This window comes from Leptonychotes weddellii, chromosome 5, assembly GCF_054177405.1.
Source record: "Leptonychotes weddellii isolate Sample4059 chromosome 5, ASM5417740v2, whole genome shotgun sequence".
In the NCBI taxonomy this organism is placed as follows: Eukaryota; Metazoa; Chordata; class Mammalia; order Carnivora; family Phocidae; genus Leptonychotes; species Leptonychotes weddellii.
This window is the reverse complement of record NC_138373.1, coordinates 114,453,040-114,472,317: the sequence shown is the minus strand read 5'-3', so window position 1 is coordinate 114,472,317 and position 19,278 is coordinate 114,453,040. Positions and strand designations below refer to the sequence as shown.

General features: G+C 36.5%; 1 protein-coding gene across 11 annotated transcripts in view; it reads left to right on the top strand.

Annotated features, from left to right (window-relative positions):
* The window catches only part of GRIP1 (glutamate receptor interacting protein 1), a 621,865-nt gene that overhangs the window by 477,578 nt on the left and 125,009 nt on the right, over positions 1–19,278 (top strand). For 10 of the 11 annotated variants that reach the window (XM_031025793.2, XM_031025792.2, XM_081822018.1 and 7 more), the window contains 3 exons: positions 5,989–6,072; positions 10,632–10,707; positions 12,999–13,144. In XM_031025793.2, coding sequence (XP_030881653.1) covers positions 5,989–6,072; positions 10,632–10,707; positions 12,999–13,144 — 306 coding nt within the window. The remainder of the gene's footprint in view (positions 1–5,988; positions 6,073–10,631; positions 10,708–12,998; positions 13,145–19,278) is intronic. The other variant, XM_081822020.1, reaches the window with a different exon arrangement.

Genomic DNA, 19,278 nt, shown 5'->3' with positions numbered 1-19,278 from the left:
TGGAAAAAGAAAGAGCCAGGAGAGGGATTGGGAGTGCCGGGAGAGGGGTAGGATTGCCGTTTTGAATAGGGTGGTTAGGAACAGCTTCACCAAGAGAGTGACATTAGCCCATGACTTGAAGGAGGTGAGCAAGGTGGTGTGGCTTTCTGGGGGAAGAGGACTGCACAAAGCAGAACAGCCAGCGCTGAAACCAAAGGCAGGGATATACTGAGGGTGTGGTAGAAACATTATGAAGGGTGATTTGGCTGGAACGGAGTGAGCATGAAGAAAAGTAGGAGAGGAGGTCACCCATCCAAGGAGAGGGGGTCAGAAATGTAAAGCATGAGGTATATCTGTAGGCTACTGGAAAGGACCTTAAGTTTTGCTCTGAATGATAGAGGACGGCATTGTATGATTTGCGGCAAAGGAGGTACATGATCTAATTTCTATTTTCAAAGGCTCCCTCTGGCTGCCGTGTTGAGAAGACACTGCAGTGGCAAGGGGAGATGCTGGGAGGCCAGGTGGGGGGCTGTTGCAGTGATCCAGGTGAGAGATGGCCAAGGAGATGGGAAAAAGCAGTTACATTCTTGATCATTTTGAAGGTAGAACCAATAGGATTTCCTGATAGATTTGACGTGGTTTGGGCAGAAATAGAGGGGTCAAGGACCACCTGAGATTTTGAGCCCGAGCAACTAGAAGGATAGGGTTGCCATTAATGGAGGAGGGGGGGTAAATGTGGGCAGAGCTGACTTGTGAGGAGATCAGAAGTTCATTGTTTGAAATGCTACCGTGGAGGTGTCTATTTGACATGCAGAAAGGCAATGTCAAGAAAACTGGAGATGGGGTTAGGAGTTTGGGAGAAAGATCTGAGCTGGAAATGTACATTTAGAGTAATGGGAACATAGAAGGTGTTTGAAGCTTTAGGACCAGATGACAGCACTCGGGGAGTGAGTGTATATGACCAATCATGAGTTCTTATTCTTAACATAAAATCCAACACTGAAAATTTAATGGTGTTTTTATAACAAAATCCACTGAAGTCTGTGTTCAGAAACCTTGCTATACTATAACATTTTTCATTTTCAGCAAGAGTAGGTAGTAGAATCGAGCACTGAGAGCTTAGACTGTGTCACTGGTTAAATGTCAGTTTTCCCCTTTCTAGCTTTATTATTTAAGTTCTCTGAGCCTTAGGTTTCTCATCTGTAAAATGGCTATATAGATGTAGAACCTTTATAAGAATTCAAGACTATAATCATGTATTTAGATCATCATCATGCACTTAGTGCCATAGTGCCTTTAGCCATTTTTACCATTATGATTACAATAAAGTACTGTGTTTTCTTGAACTTAAAAAGAGTCCATTTGTTTTGAAATCACTATCTCAAGCCATCGCCAGGAGTTAAGAGAATCCAGATACCTAGAGCTAATGCTCTTTGATTAACCATTTTTATCCACTGGGGATATAAATATCAATAAAACACAACCTCTTCCTAAAAAGAACTCTTAGAATAGCTGTCCAGGTTGGTAAGGCCAATAGTAGAGATTTGCCGAGTTAGGGGTTATCTAGAACTAGGGGTTTCAGAGGATTTGAAGGAGGTTCTGCAGGTCCAGTAAGAAAAGGAGCATTTTAGGCAGAGGGTACAGCAAGAAGGTAAGAACATAGCCCAGTGCAAGGCTTGAACTACAAACAGACTGGAGTTGCTGAAGCACAAAGGGAGAGAAGACCTGGAGGGGAATAAGGCCAGCGAGGCAAATAGGAACAAAACGGTGGAGGGCCTTGGAAGCCATATTGGTGGAGCTTGGATACTATCAGGTGGGCAATAAGGAGCCTTTAATGGCTTTTAAAGCCAAGGAACATCATCATCATCAGATTTGAGTTTTTAGAGTTAGTATTTTAGGGAGCCAAATGGAGAATGGATAAGAGGCTATAAGCCCAAAGGGTGTTATAATTTTCCAAAAGCAATGTGACATCCTGAATAAATACAGCTTTAATAAAGTTAAAGAGGAAAGAGTAAGCATCAGACATATTCAGGGGTTAAAACCTATCATGACTTGGTGATTATACCAGCTTTTCCTTCCTCATGCATTAAAGCTGATGGGAAAAGGGAAAAAATATTTTTAAAAAACAAAGTGTGAACTTGATGGTAGAAATCAGATAGAAGAGACCTATTCTCTGCGGATTATCTCTCTCTATTATGTTTGGATAAATTAATAAGATCTTTGAGTTCAGGGAGGTTGAAGGGATTAATAAGCATCCCCTTCCCTGAGCTCAGACAGCTAGCAGGAGCCAGCCGCTGCCTTGAGGCCCTGGGGAGAGAGCTGATTGCCGAGAGATAAGCCGCCCTAGGCGGAGACTGTTAACTCTCTCAAGTATCACTGCAATTTCAAGCTCAGCCACCCCCAGAGTCCAGAAGGAAGTGGAGGAAGGATATGTGTGTGCATATGTCTGTGTGTGTGTGATCTGATAGAGAAGAAATGGAACTTGGACCTTGCGCAAACCACTGACATTGTGTAAGATTCAGATTCTTTCTGAAAATGGAATGGTTGACCTACATGAGCTCGGAAGTTCTCTTTGACTTTAAAATTATGTGGTGTTTCGAGACTGTATTTAGAGAGGCTATTACCAATCCGTATCTTAGGTATTTATGTATTAAATTTGCTCTAGAGCAGTGCCTTCATATTTTTCGGTGACATAACCCCTAAAGGATTTTGGACTATTACATAATCCTCATTCATTTTTTAGTTAGCACCTAACATTCTTTATCATGAGCTTAAATAGGTGGAGAGTTTCTGGCATAATGTTTATATGTCTTTAAATGGTGTTTCCACTCAGACCTTGGAGTTACAGATTTGCTTCATTTATTTTATGGAAAACGTCTGCCACAGCATCTGATTGGCAAAGGCAGTCCTCTCTGTTAAACCATCAGCTAAATCAGACTAGCTTTCTATCAGAAAGAGTCCTTCTTTAATTCAAATAAATGTGTTAAAACATGTCCCTGTGATGGCCTCCTTACTTCTCAATTCCAATTCTAAGAGAGACAGACAGGTGATTGATGATGATGATGACAATGATGGGGATGGGGGAAGCAGTCTCAGGTCTCCTCCATGTAGTTCATTCTGGAATTCAGTCTGAAGGAGCAGAAGCTACCCAGGGAAAGCACTTCCTATGACAGTGGTAAAGGAAAAACAGGACAAGCCCAACTACCTGAGCACATTTCCAACTTCTCCTTACATCTCTTAACATCCCATTGGCCAAAACAAGTCACATAGAATCCCAACATAATGAGATAATGAGGAGGGAAAGTATCCAACTCCTATTCTGCTATTGAGGTAGAAGTTGGGGAGGCGGGGAGTAGTACATAATTTAGAAAAATCTAATCTACCATAGTAAAATAATACAATTTCACATATGGAAACAAGGGACAACAGTACAACAATTTTTGCATTGAGAAATTCATTTCAACCTAGCCCTTTTGCATACTGGATTTGATTCTTTGGGGAAACCCCTTATTTGGATAGATATGTCCACATATGCAAATATGAAGTAATGAATACAATTCACATGGCAATATAGGGTGTCCAGTTACTGAATATGAAAACCAAGTCACCAAGATCTAGTCATGCAAATAAAAATTATAAAGACTAAATCTATTTCATTAAGTATATCAAAATGTAGTCAGCATTCACATTTATTTTTGTAAATGATAAACAGCAAGAATGTGGATAATCTAAAGCTGTAGATAATCCTAAAAGTCTTTATATTGACTCTAGATTTGATTATAAGATTTTGTGGTCAGCAAGAGTTAGCTCAAGCAAATTAAAATTACAGTGCATTTCATTCCCAGAACAGACACCCAGCCAACAAGGACAGGTGGCCCAGAATTAGAATTTGGTTGTATATAATTGAAAGTTGATTTAATGATTAAATGAAATAATATTTGTAAACCACTCTGCAGATTTCCTGGCACACAGTAGATGCTCATTAATTATTTCTCCCCATATCTTTTCCTTTCCTTTCTATTTGTTCCAGTAGAACAAAAAGATCATGTTCTTAACCAATTACTTCAGGTGGCTTGTTGGGTCATGGAAATAAGAAAACATTTGGTTTGAACTCAATTTTTTTTTCATTTAATTAAAACTGTACCTCAACACTTTCAGCTATTTAAAGGTACTGTTCCTAGCTGATTAAAATGAACTGAAATTCCCCTGATAGCAAGAATATGACATTTAATTAAATCAGCAGTATACCAAAACATTTGTTCAGCTGTAGGTTTATGTTGTTTTTCAGCAGATCCAAGTTCATGTTGTACTTTATATCCCAGCTGGATGTGTGCAGTTTTGTGAATTTAACTGTGTACTTTTCATAATCATGTTTATTCCTTTGATGATTCAGACTTTCTGATAATTAAAAATAGCTGCAATTAATGCTAAATTAAAATTACTTCCTATCTCTGTAAATGGTAAGAAATGTTCTTTTAAAAGATGCAATTAAATTCTATCTATAGAATCTATACCTGTATCTATTCTATCCATATATTTCTTGTTGATAGTTTTATTTTTTTTTAAGATTTTATTTATTTGACAGAGAGAGCACAAAGCAGAAGGAGAGAGAGGGAGAAGCAGGCTCCCTGCTGAGCAAGGAGCCCGATGTGGGACTCGATCCCAGGACCCTGGGATCATGACCCGGGCTGAAGGCAGCCACTTAACCAACTGAGCCACCCAGGCGTCCCGATAGTTTTATTTTTTAAAAGGTTTCTTTATTTGAGGGAGAGAGAGAGTGCACATGAGTCAGGGGGTAGGGGGACAGAGGGAGAGAATCTCAAGGAGATTCCAGGCTGAGCACCCAACCCAACATAGGGCTCACTCCCATGACCCATGAGATCATGACTGAGCTGAAACCAAGAGTTGGAGGCCTAACTGACTAACCACCCAGGTGCCCCTCTTGTTGATAGTTTTATGTAATAAATTTTTCAAGATCTAATAGCAACGTAAGAAGTGTGCCATTGATAATAAACACAGCATTAGATAATTAGTTATCATTGTACAAATTCAAGATTAGGATCTAAGACCATCAAATTCTACTGTTTGCAAATTCTTTTTTGTCCCTCTGAGTAAAAACATCCCTGTATCCATAATGATGAAATATTAATTTGTGGAGATTTGTTTTTTTTTTTAATTCAGCAATGGTGTACTATATAACCAGAATTACTCACCACTTTCCTGAAAACAATCTCACAGAAGAATTTAGTTACTATACCTTCTTGCAACTCATACCCTGTGTTACACATGTATACTCTGTGTAATATTAATTAGATATATCAACTTGGTCATGCAATTTTATTTTGTGAAATAGAAGCAATAAGCAGACAAACACAACATATGCATGATGGTATCAAATAAAGCTAAGTAAATCTTTATTTTATTAGACAGCAGTAATATTCTGAATGTACATCAGAATTTTTTTTTTTGCTCTCCAAGTTTGATTTGGGTTGTCTTTGTTAACTGAGATGCATCATGTCAGAAAATCTATCTGCATCAGCCTAATCTGTTAATGGTAATTTGAGAGTAACACTTTTTCTTCCTGTACTAGCTGCAAAAATAATATAAATACATTATTTCAAGTTTTACAAAAATCCTACTGTTTTTAGATTTTACAAAGGGGAAATAATTCTATTGATTATATGAAGATTGTATCTCTTACAGAGTTTTAACAATGTGATTATTATGTTCCACTTATAAGCTGGCTACATAAGAAGAAAGAAAGTACCTATGATTTTGATTCCACTTGGGCCTAAGCCTAAATCACTTATGCAGACAACTATTTTATGGTATTTGTATGACATTCCAAGTATTTTTTCTAACCTCGTCTTTGAAAAGAAATTATTGCCCTTTGATTACTCATAAGAATTATTTGCAATAGGGATCTGTAGTGTCTTATGCCACATCAAAAAAATGGGTATGTTCTTATGACTTAAGACTTCTATTTCTCTCTCCCTTCTCTGCATTCAGCTGTTCAAGGACCGAGTGTTATTTTCCGAACAGTGGAGGTCACATTACATAAAGAAGGCAATACCTTCGGTTTTGTAATACGAGGTAGGTGGTAGCTGGAAAATGTGAACCGTCAGATATTCTTGGAGAATTTGTCAATGAAATATTAGGAGTGAACTAGAAAATCATCCAAAAAACAACAACAACAAAAACAGATGTTTCTTTTTTTTTTTTTAAGATTTTATTTATTTATTTGACAGACAGAGACACAGTGAGAGAGGGAACACAAGCAGGGGGACTGGGAGAGGGAGAAGCAGGCTTCCCGTGGAGCAGGGAGCCCGATGCGGGGCTCGATCCTGGGACCCTGGGATCATGACCTGAGCCAAAGGCAGACGCTTAACGACTGACCCACGCGGGTGCCCACAACAGATGTTTCTAATGCATAAAGTCATCTTATAATATTTGCACCCACTGTTTTAAAAAATAAAGCAATGAGTGGGAATCAAAGTAGAATCCAAATGACCTAGATTTGTTTTCAGCCCATTAGTACAGACCAAGAAGTCACCATTTGTATACCTTATCAATTCATTTGTCCTACTGATTTATCACTTTTCAACATGTGTTTTGCTTTCCCTCTATACTTTCCTGTATCTCCGAGTCAAAATGTTGATAAATATGGCTTGATTTGATTTAATACACTAAGTGTAAGCAACCTTGTTTAAATTATTTTCTCCTGAAATACATTTTGTTACTGTAGCTTTCTAAAAATGGATTGAAGATAATCTAATCCCTGGGAACCTACGTGCATCAGCTTAATTTACTTTATTATGGGATGACATTAATAATAAAGATTTCGGGTGACTCCAACTTGTCTATAAAACCATTAATTCTGAGCTGTAATTCTGGCTTTTAATATTTTATTTTTCTTATTAGCAGTTTCACACCTTAAAGACTACAGAAAAACAGCTCATAATTCGTAGTGTGACAATAAAGTTCAATAGGGAACTATGTAGGCATCAAGGAATTTTTTTAACATTTCACACTTCTTGTTTTTTTGTGTTTTTACCTATAATATTTTATACTTCACCAGGGTCAAACTTTTATCCAAATTATTAAAACATTAGTGAAAATTAAGCATCTTAATAAACATACATGCAACAAGGAATAAAAGAAATGTGTTCACTTATATAGTTTTGTCTTAAATGACTAAGCTTTAAACATTCGATTCGATTCCGTGCCAATTATCTAGCAAATCAATCAGAGATTTATTAAGGACATGTCAACATGTCAGCAGAGGGCCAAGTACTGGGGAGTCATAAGACAGCTCCCTATCTGCAGGGAATTACAATCCAGTGAATTTAAGACATAAGTTGATAAAGTACCCAAGTGAGCAGTAGAGAAAATGGAAAATGAGGAACTCACTGCGTGATTTAGACCAGCAATTTATTACCTTTTTCTGACCAGCTCCTATTTTTAGATGGAGCATTTTACCTTAATCATTTACCTTAACCATTCCCACATTTCTGTGCAAGAGAACTAGATGAATATAATAAAAAGTCAGTATACAAGTAATTTTGGCCCAGAGGGTGGTAGATACAAATCTGTTTTTGCAATATAGGTATGATAGAGGGACACACTTGAATTACATGCCTACAAGCCTAATTATTGAAAAGCTGCAGTAAAAAATACTGCTGGTGCAAATATTCATTACTAGTTGCTGTATTAATCAATAACAAATCAAATTGCTAATGAAAGAACTAAAACAACAGTAATTTATCATTAGGAACAAAAAAAGAATGGAAACATTTGAAATCTACAACCACCTCAAGACAACCGATGATATAATGTCAACAAAACACCCATCCCACCATTTGCAGGAATTTAAATATCTGTATGTGCATGCAGAATGAAAGTTTTCTACTATAAGCCTAGAATACTACCTGGTATATCGTAGGCGCTTAATAAATAAATGAATAAATAATTGAATGTTGCCTAGATTTGTGTGGACATAAACTTCTTAACATTAACACTGATTTTAAAACCTTAGTAATAATGAACCAATTTTGGTTTATGTGTACCACATTTTTGTAAGCTTTAAAAACTCCCTTAGTACATTAGTTGAATGTAAAAGTTTGTGCAATTTCGCATAATTTTTCATAAGAATCAAATAAAGCATTTATATTTTTAGATTAGTTTGAGGCCCACCTGAAGAGTCTTCCATGCTCAAAAGGTGGCCCCCACCCCTCCCTTCAGAATCTCGATTAATCACAAAAAGAGTTGCAGAATGAGAAAGTACTGTGGGTTAATGTTATCATGGCAGAGAAGACATCATGGCATCGATGGAATTTGAGCTAAAGTTATTTCAGTGAGAGCACCAGGACTTTTGGGAAGGAGGAGGACAATATCACAGATGGAACACATTCATTTAGAATTGGTGAATTTCTTCTTAACCAGTTAGAATGGGTGTTGGAACGATAAAGCAGGCTTTTACCTGATGAATGGAATTGCATTTCTAATGCTGTATGTCATAGGTTCTAAAACCTTGACTCCCCAAATGATAGAACCTGGCACCTATAAAATGAAAAATGATGTTCTGGGCTAAATCTTGCAGAGTTAAATTTCAGTTAATTCCCTTGCCACCAAGCTAAGGAAGATGGCTTGGAATAATAGGGAAAGCACTCTGCCACTAAGTTCCTTTTCACTTTGGGCAAGAAAACTTTCTCTATCAGTCATTCTCAACTAGAAAATTGTAGATCGGGTCTCCTCATCTAAAACATGGGGGAGCCCAATATTCGGGTTTGGTTTTGCATTGTGGCCTTTCAAAAAGTATTCCAGGTGAATGATGCTAATGTGCAGCCAGGATTGAGAATACCACTGGTCTCTGAGTGGTCTCTGTTTTGCTTTGCAGCTCCAAACATCTAGAACCTAAGTGAATCACAAGCTAAATGTGGTTCCTTATTTCAGAAACTGATAAAATGTCACATATCGAAAAATTTAGAGCTATCTCACCTTTTGCCATGCATTCACTATTACGGATTTAAATGTAGACCAGATCAAAATTGTGGGAAGTTTTGTACTGTCTTCAGCCCCCATCATTTTCTAAATCAACATTCCTTCAGGAGAAAACAAATCTATCTTTTCATGATCACTTTGCAAAAGAGAAATTACATAATAGTATTTATATAAATATGGGTAAGCATGGGCTGTAATTTATTGTCATGATTTTCATTTTAAAATGCTTTTCTGAGGAAGTTGTGAATTTCCTATTGTAAGTAAGGAGGAACTTTGAAAGAAGCCATCAAACTGAGGGAAAGAGTGAGATACTGAAATGGAGTATAATCAACCAGACTGAATAAATCATTTGTAATAGAAGTGAGCAGAAAGGAAGCATTTCCCTTCATCAGGAACAGTGAATGCCTTTTGATTTTCCTTTGAGGCTAGATTCTTTAAGTTGACCTCTCTACCTGTTCCAAGTTTGAGGAATGCCAGTCTGTGCTACCAGGCAGACGTTAGGGAAGGAATATTTGATGGTAATATTCATACTTATCAGATACTGGCAAATTAGGGACCACCAGGTAGGCAGCCATGATGGTGATGTATAAAGAAATCAGGTCAGATGCAGAATAGTTAAGAAAGTGGAGATGTCCAGCCTGAAGAAGATGAGACTTAGCAGGTGTATAATCACTGTTTTCAACTTTCAGAAAATGTTTCTTATAGTAGAGAGCATCCATTTTTGTTTCACTGCTCTAAATAATAGAGCAAGGACCAGGAGATGAAAGTTGAAGGAAGACAGATATCAGATGAATAATTAGAAAGAAGCTTCTAACACCCCTACGTGTCCAAATGTGAAAGGGCTGCCTCAAACCTAATAAGTAGGCCAACTGGTGGGTCTCAAGAAGAGGTTGGGGAAGCACAGATTATGGAAGTTTTACAAAGGGGTCCTGGATTTAGAAGAGAATTTATTAAAAAAAATACCTTCCATCTTGAAGTTTTTCTGTTTCCAAGAATTCTTGAGCATAAATTGTCCTTATACAAAACTAAAATCTCCATTTAAGTGTTGCAGTTTTTTTAAATAGTCTGTCAAATTTGCCCCCAGTTTTTTGAACAGCCCAACTTTAATGGAACGCACTCAGCCTCTTGATTTTTTCTTTCTTGTTTTAGACACTTACATAGTTTTTCCCTCTTCAGTGTTTGCTTCCTTTATGTCAGGTTGTAGACCTACTCACCTGTATTATAGCCCAGGTTCATTGGCCCCAGGTATACCCACCTGCACTTTGTTCATAACTGACTGTTCTAATTAGGCTAGTACTCGTAAGTAGTTCATGCTCTTGTGACACTAGTTGTTAAATATTTTCTATGTCACCCTTGAATGCAGCCATATATTTATGGACAGGTGGAGACATTGTGACTCCAAAAGTGTATTCTATATAAAATGAGTAAGATTTTTGGAAAAAATTTACACGTTTTCCTCTACACATTAACAAAATGTACTTTAGTTTCTCGGCTGGCATTTTGTAAGTGATTCTTTTTAATGGAAGCATTGCTAAGCTGTATTTCTTTCTTTCTTCCTTTCTTCCTTTCTTCCTTCCTTCCTTCCTTCCTTCCTTCCTTCCTTCCTTCCTTTCTTTCTTTCTTTCTTTCTTTCTTTCTTTCTTTTTTGCTAGGAGGAGCACATGACGATAGAAATAAATCTCGTCCAGTTGTAATAACATGCGTTCGTCCTGGAGGACCTGCTGACAGGTAAACTTCATCTCTCTGTGTCACTATCCAAATAGATTAAACAAAGCTGGGGAAAGCAAATATGTTGGAATGTGAAAACTGAAATTGTTTGGGCTGTGGAATCAGAAGAAAGAAGGTTTGACCCCAGACTCGACACTGAACTACCCTCCGTGTTTGGCAAGTGACTTAACAGTTCTGAGCTCAGTTTCCTGCACTGTAAAATGTAGATAACAATACCTACCTTTCAAGGTCTTCAATTTTATCAAAGACTGGCTGATGCCTTGCAGGGGACCTATCATGCAGTAGGTACTTAATAAAAGGCGGCTGGCTTTTTTAAGGCAGGCACTTTACATGCATCATCTCCAAATGCTAATCTCCTAATCTAGAAAGATAGGTGGTGGCATTTTGATTGTGACTATTATCCACATTCTTAGGATTATTATTACCTTTTGATAATGATTATATGTGTCAGAATGGAAGTGACTTTTTTTTAAGATTTTATTTATTTATCTGAGAGAGAGAGAGAGAGTATAAGATGAGGAGAAAGGCGGAGGGAAAAGCAGACTGCCCGCTAAGCAGGGAGCCCGATGCGGGGCTCAATCCCAGTCCTGAGATCATGACCTGAGCAGAAGGCAGACGCTTAACCTACTGAGCCACCCCAGCACCCCTGGAAGTGACTTTTAATAAAAGGGAAGGAGCGTTGTCAGTGTCTAGAGCTATCTCTTCCTTACTGATTTGAATATTTGAAAGGGCAGCTCCTTTAGCTTTCACATCATAAACATGATGGGGGGGGGGATTCCTAAGTAAACTCACAACTCAGCTGTCTCAGGAAATACTTGTCTTTGTATTAATTTCCCACAGCAAAATTCAATTCCATAAAGGCAGAAAACCACAACTCCTGCCATTCGATATTGCTGAGGGGTAGGAGAAAAATGCCCCAATTACCCCTGATTCTGTACTATGTTTCAAACAAGGATACAGATTTTAAACCTTTTCTTAGGCAGTAGAAATAGTAATAATACATAGTATTAATTGAGCATGTAACCAACCACGTGCCAGGAAACGTCGTAAGTGCTTGGCAGACATTATTTTATTTTATCCTTACAACTGCCTACTAAATGAAATATTTTTTATCCACATTTACAGGTGATAAAACTGAGGTGCAGTATGGTTAAGTGACTTGCCAGCTGGCTTATATATGGAAGAGTTAGGATAGGAATTCAGGTTTATTTTCCTTCAAAACTCATGCTGTTACCTTCCTTTTCTAAAAAGTTTGTGTTTAATATAAAATAAGATACTGGTTTCTCCCCTGTGCTATAGTATGTTTGCCTTTGCAGAAGATAATACAAAGTCAAAATTTTTACAGACATCTTGCCTTTTTCCTCTCTTGGGCTTCTCTTGTGAATTATTCTTCTGAAAGTAAATAAGAATATTTTTGTTCCTTATTAATGTTTAGGTTGAGATTGACAAAAATGTCAGAAGCAGGCCACTAGTTTGTGAGCAACATATAACCAATTTAATTTCGGATGAAGTGGAATCTAAAAATTTAAGATAAAAATTTAGTCAAAATTCTTAGAGGATTATCTAGGTGAAGGATATTTAAGAGATTTTTATCCTTTTAAATCCTAAACTTGTAATCCCCGTTTGATTTTCTCATCTCCATGACCCTCCCTGAGGCAGGAAGACTATGATCTGGAAGGCTCCTTGGCTATATTTTAGTGGTGTTCCTCACGTCCTGAGGTATCTTCTTCTAGTGCCTGGAGCATCTGTGGTCACAGCGGAAAGAATAGTATTTCCCTGTCTCATAGGGAATATGAGACTGAATCAATTTAATGATTGCCAAAATGGCCTGATAAATCAGTAGGGAAATTTATAGACTAGGGAAATTTTTCACCAGTGCTCCCTGTCCCACTTGCTTTCACCAGTAATAAATTGAATGGAATCAGCAGGCTTTTCTGCTCACCTGGCTTTGGAAAACTAGGTAAATGCTACTTTCTGGGCTCTAATAAATCAATTTGAGACATTTCGGCAAAAACTGTGTGTTTGGTACTTTTGCGCCCCAAGAGTTAAGTGTGGGTGACTTGGTGGTTGACTAATGTGCAATTATTACCTTATTACTGACACTCATATTGTAGCAATTTTCTGTTCAGGGTTACCTCTCTCCTCTCTTACTATCACACTCAATGCTTAAAAGGAAATGCAAATAGGATGGAGGGCTGAACCCGTGAAAGAACTGCTTTGGCTAAGTGACCATTAATGCTAAACCACATTAGGTTACGCTAATGAAGACCATTTCTCTGTTCTCCCTTCAGAGAGGGCACCATCAAACCTGGCGACAGGTTGCTCAGTGTGGATGGAATTCGGCTTCTCGGAACCACACATGCTGAAGCCATGAGCATTCTTAAACAGTGTGGACAAGAAGCAACACTGCTGATAGAATATGATGTCTCAGTGATGGGTATGTCAGAGTCCTGAGGTGGTGCTCACTAAGCTCTAGGTCATGTCATTGTCCATCCCTGATAAACCACTCTGGATTAAGAATGGACTGTTCTGTCCTCCTGCAACAGACAGAATTCCAGCAATACTATATCATTACTCTGTTGGGTTCAGGAAGAGGAGGTGAGTGGTACTTGTCAGCGATTTAGAGTTCTTGTGTCAATAGCTTCTATAATAAGGTCCTATTCTGTCAGAGTGTTTCACCTAGCTCTCAGTTCTTCTGTGTGGATTACCTTTGGGCAGCAAAGTATTTTCCCCTCCAAATCACAAAAATAGTATTATTAACTTAAGGGCTGGTACTTTGTCTTTTACTACATGGAAACTAAGAAAAATAGGAGATGTCTTTCCTTCTTGTAACTTCACAGTAGGAAGCTCGCTCATCAGAATCAATAGAAATTACCAAGCATTTTATCATTAGATTTAGGAACAAAAAAAGAAAAGGGGACAGATAGAATCATTGATTAAAATCAGTGAGAGTCATTGATTAAAAGAAAAATACTGTTGAGTGTAGTGGGTTTTTTTTTTAAATAGAGTTGACACACAATGTTACATTAGTTTCAGGTGTACAATATAGTGATTTGACAAGTTCGTATGTAATGCTGTGCTCACCACAAGCATAGCTCCCATCTGTCACCATAGAATGCTACTAGAGTACCAATAACTATATTCCCTATGCGTGCCTTTCATTCCCATGACCTATTCATGCCGTAACTAGAAACTTCTATCTCCCACTCCCCTTTACCCATTTTGCCCACCCACCCCCACCTTTTCGCCTCTGGCAACCATCAGTTTGTTCTCTGTATTTATAGGCCTGATTCTGCTTTTTATTTATTCATTTGTTCGGTTTTTTTAGATTCCACATATGAGTGAAATCATATGGTATTTGCCTTTCTCAGTCTGACTTATTTCACTTAGCGTAATACCCACTAGGTCCATCCATATTGTCTCAAATGGCAGAATCTCACCCTTTTTTATGGCTGCATCATATAACACACCTTCCTTATCTATTCACCTATCAATGGACACTTACATTGCTTCCATATCTTAGCTATTGTAAATAATGTTGCAATAAAAATAAAGGTGCATATATCCTTTCAAGTTAGTGTTTTTGTTTTCTTTAGGTAAAAACCCAATAGTGGAATTATTGGACCATATGGTATAGCAATTTTTAATTTTTTGAAGAACCCCCATTCCAAAGCACCAATTTACATTCCCACCCACAGCGCATGAGGATTCCTTATCTTCCACATCCTCACCAACACTTGTTATTTCTTGACATTTTTATTTTAGCCATTCTGACAGATGGTAAGATGATATTTCATTGTGGTTTTGATTTGCATTTCCCTAGTGATTAGTGATGTCGAGCATCTTTTCATGTTTCTGTTTGTATCTGAATGTCTTCTTTGGGAAACAGTCTATTCAGTTCTTCTGCCCATTTTTAATTGGATTGTTTGGTTTTTCGGTGTTGGGTTATAGAAGTTCTTTACACATTTTGGATATTAACCCTTTATCAGATATATCATTTGCAAATCTTCTCCCATTTAGTAGGTAGCCTTTTTTGTTGTTGTTGATGGTTTCCTTTGCTGTGTAAAAGCTTTTTATTTTGATGTAGCCCCAATAGTTTATTTTTGTTTTTGTTTCCCTTGCCTTAGGAGACCTATCTAGCAAAATGTAGTGTAGTATTCTTTCTTTCAGTAATGCTTCCAATGGAAATTAGTTCTATTTCTACCCTCACAACTATGGTAAAACTTGGAAGATATACTCTTCTGGATTTTAAATGTTACAAGAGAGCCAAAGTTTTGTGTAATGTTAACTAAGGCATAAAAATTATGAGATAATGAATTGGAACTTAAAATTGAAACTAAATCATGTTGTTAGTACTTCTTACAATTATCAGACATGATTATCTGACTGGATTTTACATGTAAGTTTTATACTGGTGAACTGTAGCAGAGATAAAGAGACTATTCTATAACTGCAAACTCCTTTATTTCCCACTCTGTATGATTCATGTAGAACAGTGTTGCTTGAAAGTGTTAATATGTCTACTGGCCTGAAATGTTTTAATGAGGTATGAGGTTTCTGAAAAGATTTAAAGTATGAGATTTAAGGAGTTCTTAGCAGAAAAAACCGTATAATATGCCCTTGAGATGGAAAATTCAGAAATAAATGAACTTTCCTCCCTCGTCTATCTTTCTCTTATATCCTCTCCCTCCTTCTTTTCTTTTTCTTTCTCTTTTGTTATATAGTTTTGAATTAGATTTGGAGTTAGGTGATTTTGGCTCGGTTTTCACTCCACTGATATCTAGCTGTTAATTTGGACCATGTTACTTATTTCCCTGTGCCTTAGTTACCTCATTTGTCAAATGGGGACTAGCAAAACCTATTTTAAAGTTAGTTGTGAGTCAAAATAAAATTATACAGTAAAATATATTTTAAATGATGATACAATATATTATTAACATTAAGCATTGAAACAGATGTTTAACATATTTAATCATTCATTCAGTCCACAAATATTTATTGGGCTAAGTGGCAGGTATCAAAATACAGGAGTCCTGTAAACAAAACAGACTTAGTCCCTGCCCTTATGAAGTTTGCAGTAGATGGGGAGGACAGACAGTAAACAAGAACTTGATCAAACAAACACTCATGAAGTGTGATCATTACCTGCTATAAAGGGCATGAACTGGATTCTGTGATAGGGAATAAAGGAAGGTATAGGTGAGAGTTAGCAGATGCCAATAAGGTAGTCAGTGAAAAGGTGACATGTGAGCTAAAACCTGAAGGCTTAAAAGGAACCAGCTCCCAAACTGAAGACAATAGTCTATAGGGCCTGAGCACTCTACCTCAAAGAGACATCTCCCATGGGGATGGACACCGCTTCAAAGGAAATTCCTCCATGTTCCATTATTGCCAGAGTCAGGAGGGGATGGGGTGACCTATCTGTCCGCCTTCACCCCGATTCACACATTCTGAATGATGTTTGACAGTTTCCACCCTTCAGAGTTCTCAAATAGCCCCCTAATATAGGGGAAAGTGGGCCATCAGGAAGGAAACATATTAAAAAGTCTCTAAGTTGCTAGATATAAGATCAGTATACAAAAATCAGTTGCATTTCTTTATACCAGTCAAAAACAAAGTTAAAACTTTAAGATACCATTTATAATAGCAATAAAAAGGAATAAATATAACAAAAGTTGTGTGTACCCATTACATAGATATAGATATATAGATATGGATATAGGCATATACATTAAGAAATACTTAAATGAAGATCTATGTCACATTATTGAATGGGAAGTCTTAATAACTAAGAGATGTCATTTCTGTCAAATGCATCCATAAATTCAATTCTATTCAAAATCTTAAAAGGATCTTTGCGGGGACCTTAATAAGGTATTTCTGAAATGTACATGGAGTAAGAAAGGTAGGAGGAGGAAAACAGCCAAAATGTTTTTGAAACAATAGGAAAGCAGAAAAACTTGTTCTACCCAATATCAAGACTCATTCTAAAATGGTGCCGTTAAGTCTATGTAATATTAGCCATGGGATAATAAAGAGATCAATGGAAGAGAATGGAATACCTAGAAACAAACCACTGTGGATATGGAAACAAAGGTATAGTCTTACATCTGTTGGGAAAGGTTGAACTAGTCACTATATGATGCTGGGGCAATTAGTTAGCCACATGGGAAAAATTCTATTAAATTCCTACTTCATACCCCACTCAAAAATAAATGCTGTGTTTGCATAACCATTTCCCAATAAAGTGCTATTACAAATAACTGGAATGAATATCCTTTTACCCAAATCTTTGTATTTCTGATTTCACTGAAGTATGTAGTTCTTATTTAAATATTTGGCATGTCATTCTAAATTGTCCTCCAGAAAGGTTATACTATTTTATATTACTACCAGCAATGTTTTAAGTGTAATTACCTCACCAGAGCTTGTCAACATTGGATATTATCATTTTTAATCTTTCTGGTTTGTTAAGTGAAAATTGCATTTATATTTTAATTTACTATTAAAAAATTTCTAGTGCAAGTGAACATTTTTTCATATGACCACTAGCCAATTTCATTTCTTATTGTATGCTTATGTCCTTTATTCATTTTTCTATTGGATATGCTCTTAATTTTTTTATTGGTTTGTATAAACTATATATTAAGGACATTCCTCCTTATCATTTTCTTGAAAATTGTCAGTAGTTTATTTCTCCTTTTGGACATATTGAAGTTTTTTTTTTTTTGATTCAGCATTTTTCTTAGAATTTAAATATTTTTTTTCCTAAATAGTTACCTAATATCCCAATCATTTAATAAAGAATCTATCACATATCCACTGATTTTTAATTTTTAAAATCATATATTAAATTATTAAATATACTAACCTCTACATGGGGCTAGTTGTTCTGATCCCTGTATCTAGTTTCACACCATAATTCAGGATCAGACTTTTGAATAGAAGTCTTAGCGTAAGAGCTCTTAATTACCATAAAAGGACACACATTTATATCTGGAAAAATTATCTATATACTACATCTGTTGTATTATTCTAAGCCTTGTTAACTTCATATAGCAAATGAGCAAACTGGATTTTTCAATTTCTTTTTTTTTAATTTCTTTTTAAATTCCTTTTTCTCTCTTTTCTTCTTTTCACCTCTCTTGTACCCACTTGCTTACTGTCTCAACTTTTTCTCTCCCACTCTGTTCCTCACTGTCAATCCTCCACTCTTCCCCCTTTCCTTTCCAGCCACCCAATTCTTTTTCATGTTCTGCTCTCAGTTTCTCACTTGTCAGTACTACTCTATTCTGTCTTACTTGGATGTTTTTCTAATATTCCCTATAGTCATTATCTTTTTTCTCTTTTTGTCTTTCTTGCTTTTTTCCATTCCTGTTCTCCTAATTTGGGTTAAGATAGGATTAGGTATCCATAAGGTCAAATAATTGAGAATGACAATTTGAGGAAAGGGAAGTAAAAAGGGTGCCTTAGAATATGGGATTCTCTCAATAAAAATTGTTCATCAAATATTAATGGAAACTTTCTTTTATAACAAAAACACATTTTTCCCTTTTTTGTAATACTCTTTCTTTTGCAACTTTTGGAGCTTTTCTTCCTCAAAAGGAATAAAATGAGTTTTTACACAACACGGCCTGTTTACACTAAGAGGCCCAATTAGCATTTCAAACTCTTTGTAAGTAAAATTCCCATTAAAAAATAGTTTACCACTATGTTTTTTGTGAAAAAATTGTTAACATTCATAGAATTAATATTCAATAAACCAAAAAAAAAATCAAATTTTTAACAGGATCTGAGCAGAAAAGGATTTTTTAATGGGAAAATATTCAGTCAACCAGAACTTTGATACCAAAGACACTGATATTTTCTTTGTTGAATATAAGAATTAAACATATTCTATATCCCTTAAGACTTTAGGTCAGGTACTGGTCTAAAGATTATCAATTCTTTTAATACATAATATATTCATCAAATCCTAATGGAAAATGTGTTGAGATAGGCATTAGATTATATTGATTCCTATTTTGTACCTTTTACCAATCTCCCTTGATCTTAGACTCAATGACTTCATTTGTTTGTATAATCTTTTCCTTCTATAAAATAAGAATGTTGATATTTACCCTATTCAGCTCATTAAGATACTAAAGTCCTAAATAATTAAACATTTTTTTTCCAATGATTTTTTTAAATTTTATCATGTTATGTTAGTCACCATACAATACATCATTAGTTTTTGATGTAGTGATCCACGATCCATTGTTTTCGTATAACACCAGTGCTCCATGCAGTACGTGGCCACCTTAATACCCATCACCGGGCTAACCAATCCCCCCTCCCCCCTCCCCTTTAACACCCTCAGTTTGTTTCTCAGAGTCCATAGTCTCTCATGGTTCATCTCTCCCTCCAATTCCCCCTGCCCTCATTTTTCCCTTCCTTCTCCTAGTGTCCTCCATGCTATTCCTTATGTTCCACACATAAGTGAAACCATATGATAATTGACTTTCTCTGCTTGACTTATTTCACTTAGCATAATCTCCTCCAGTCCCATCCATGTTGCTGTAAAAGTTGGGT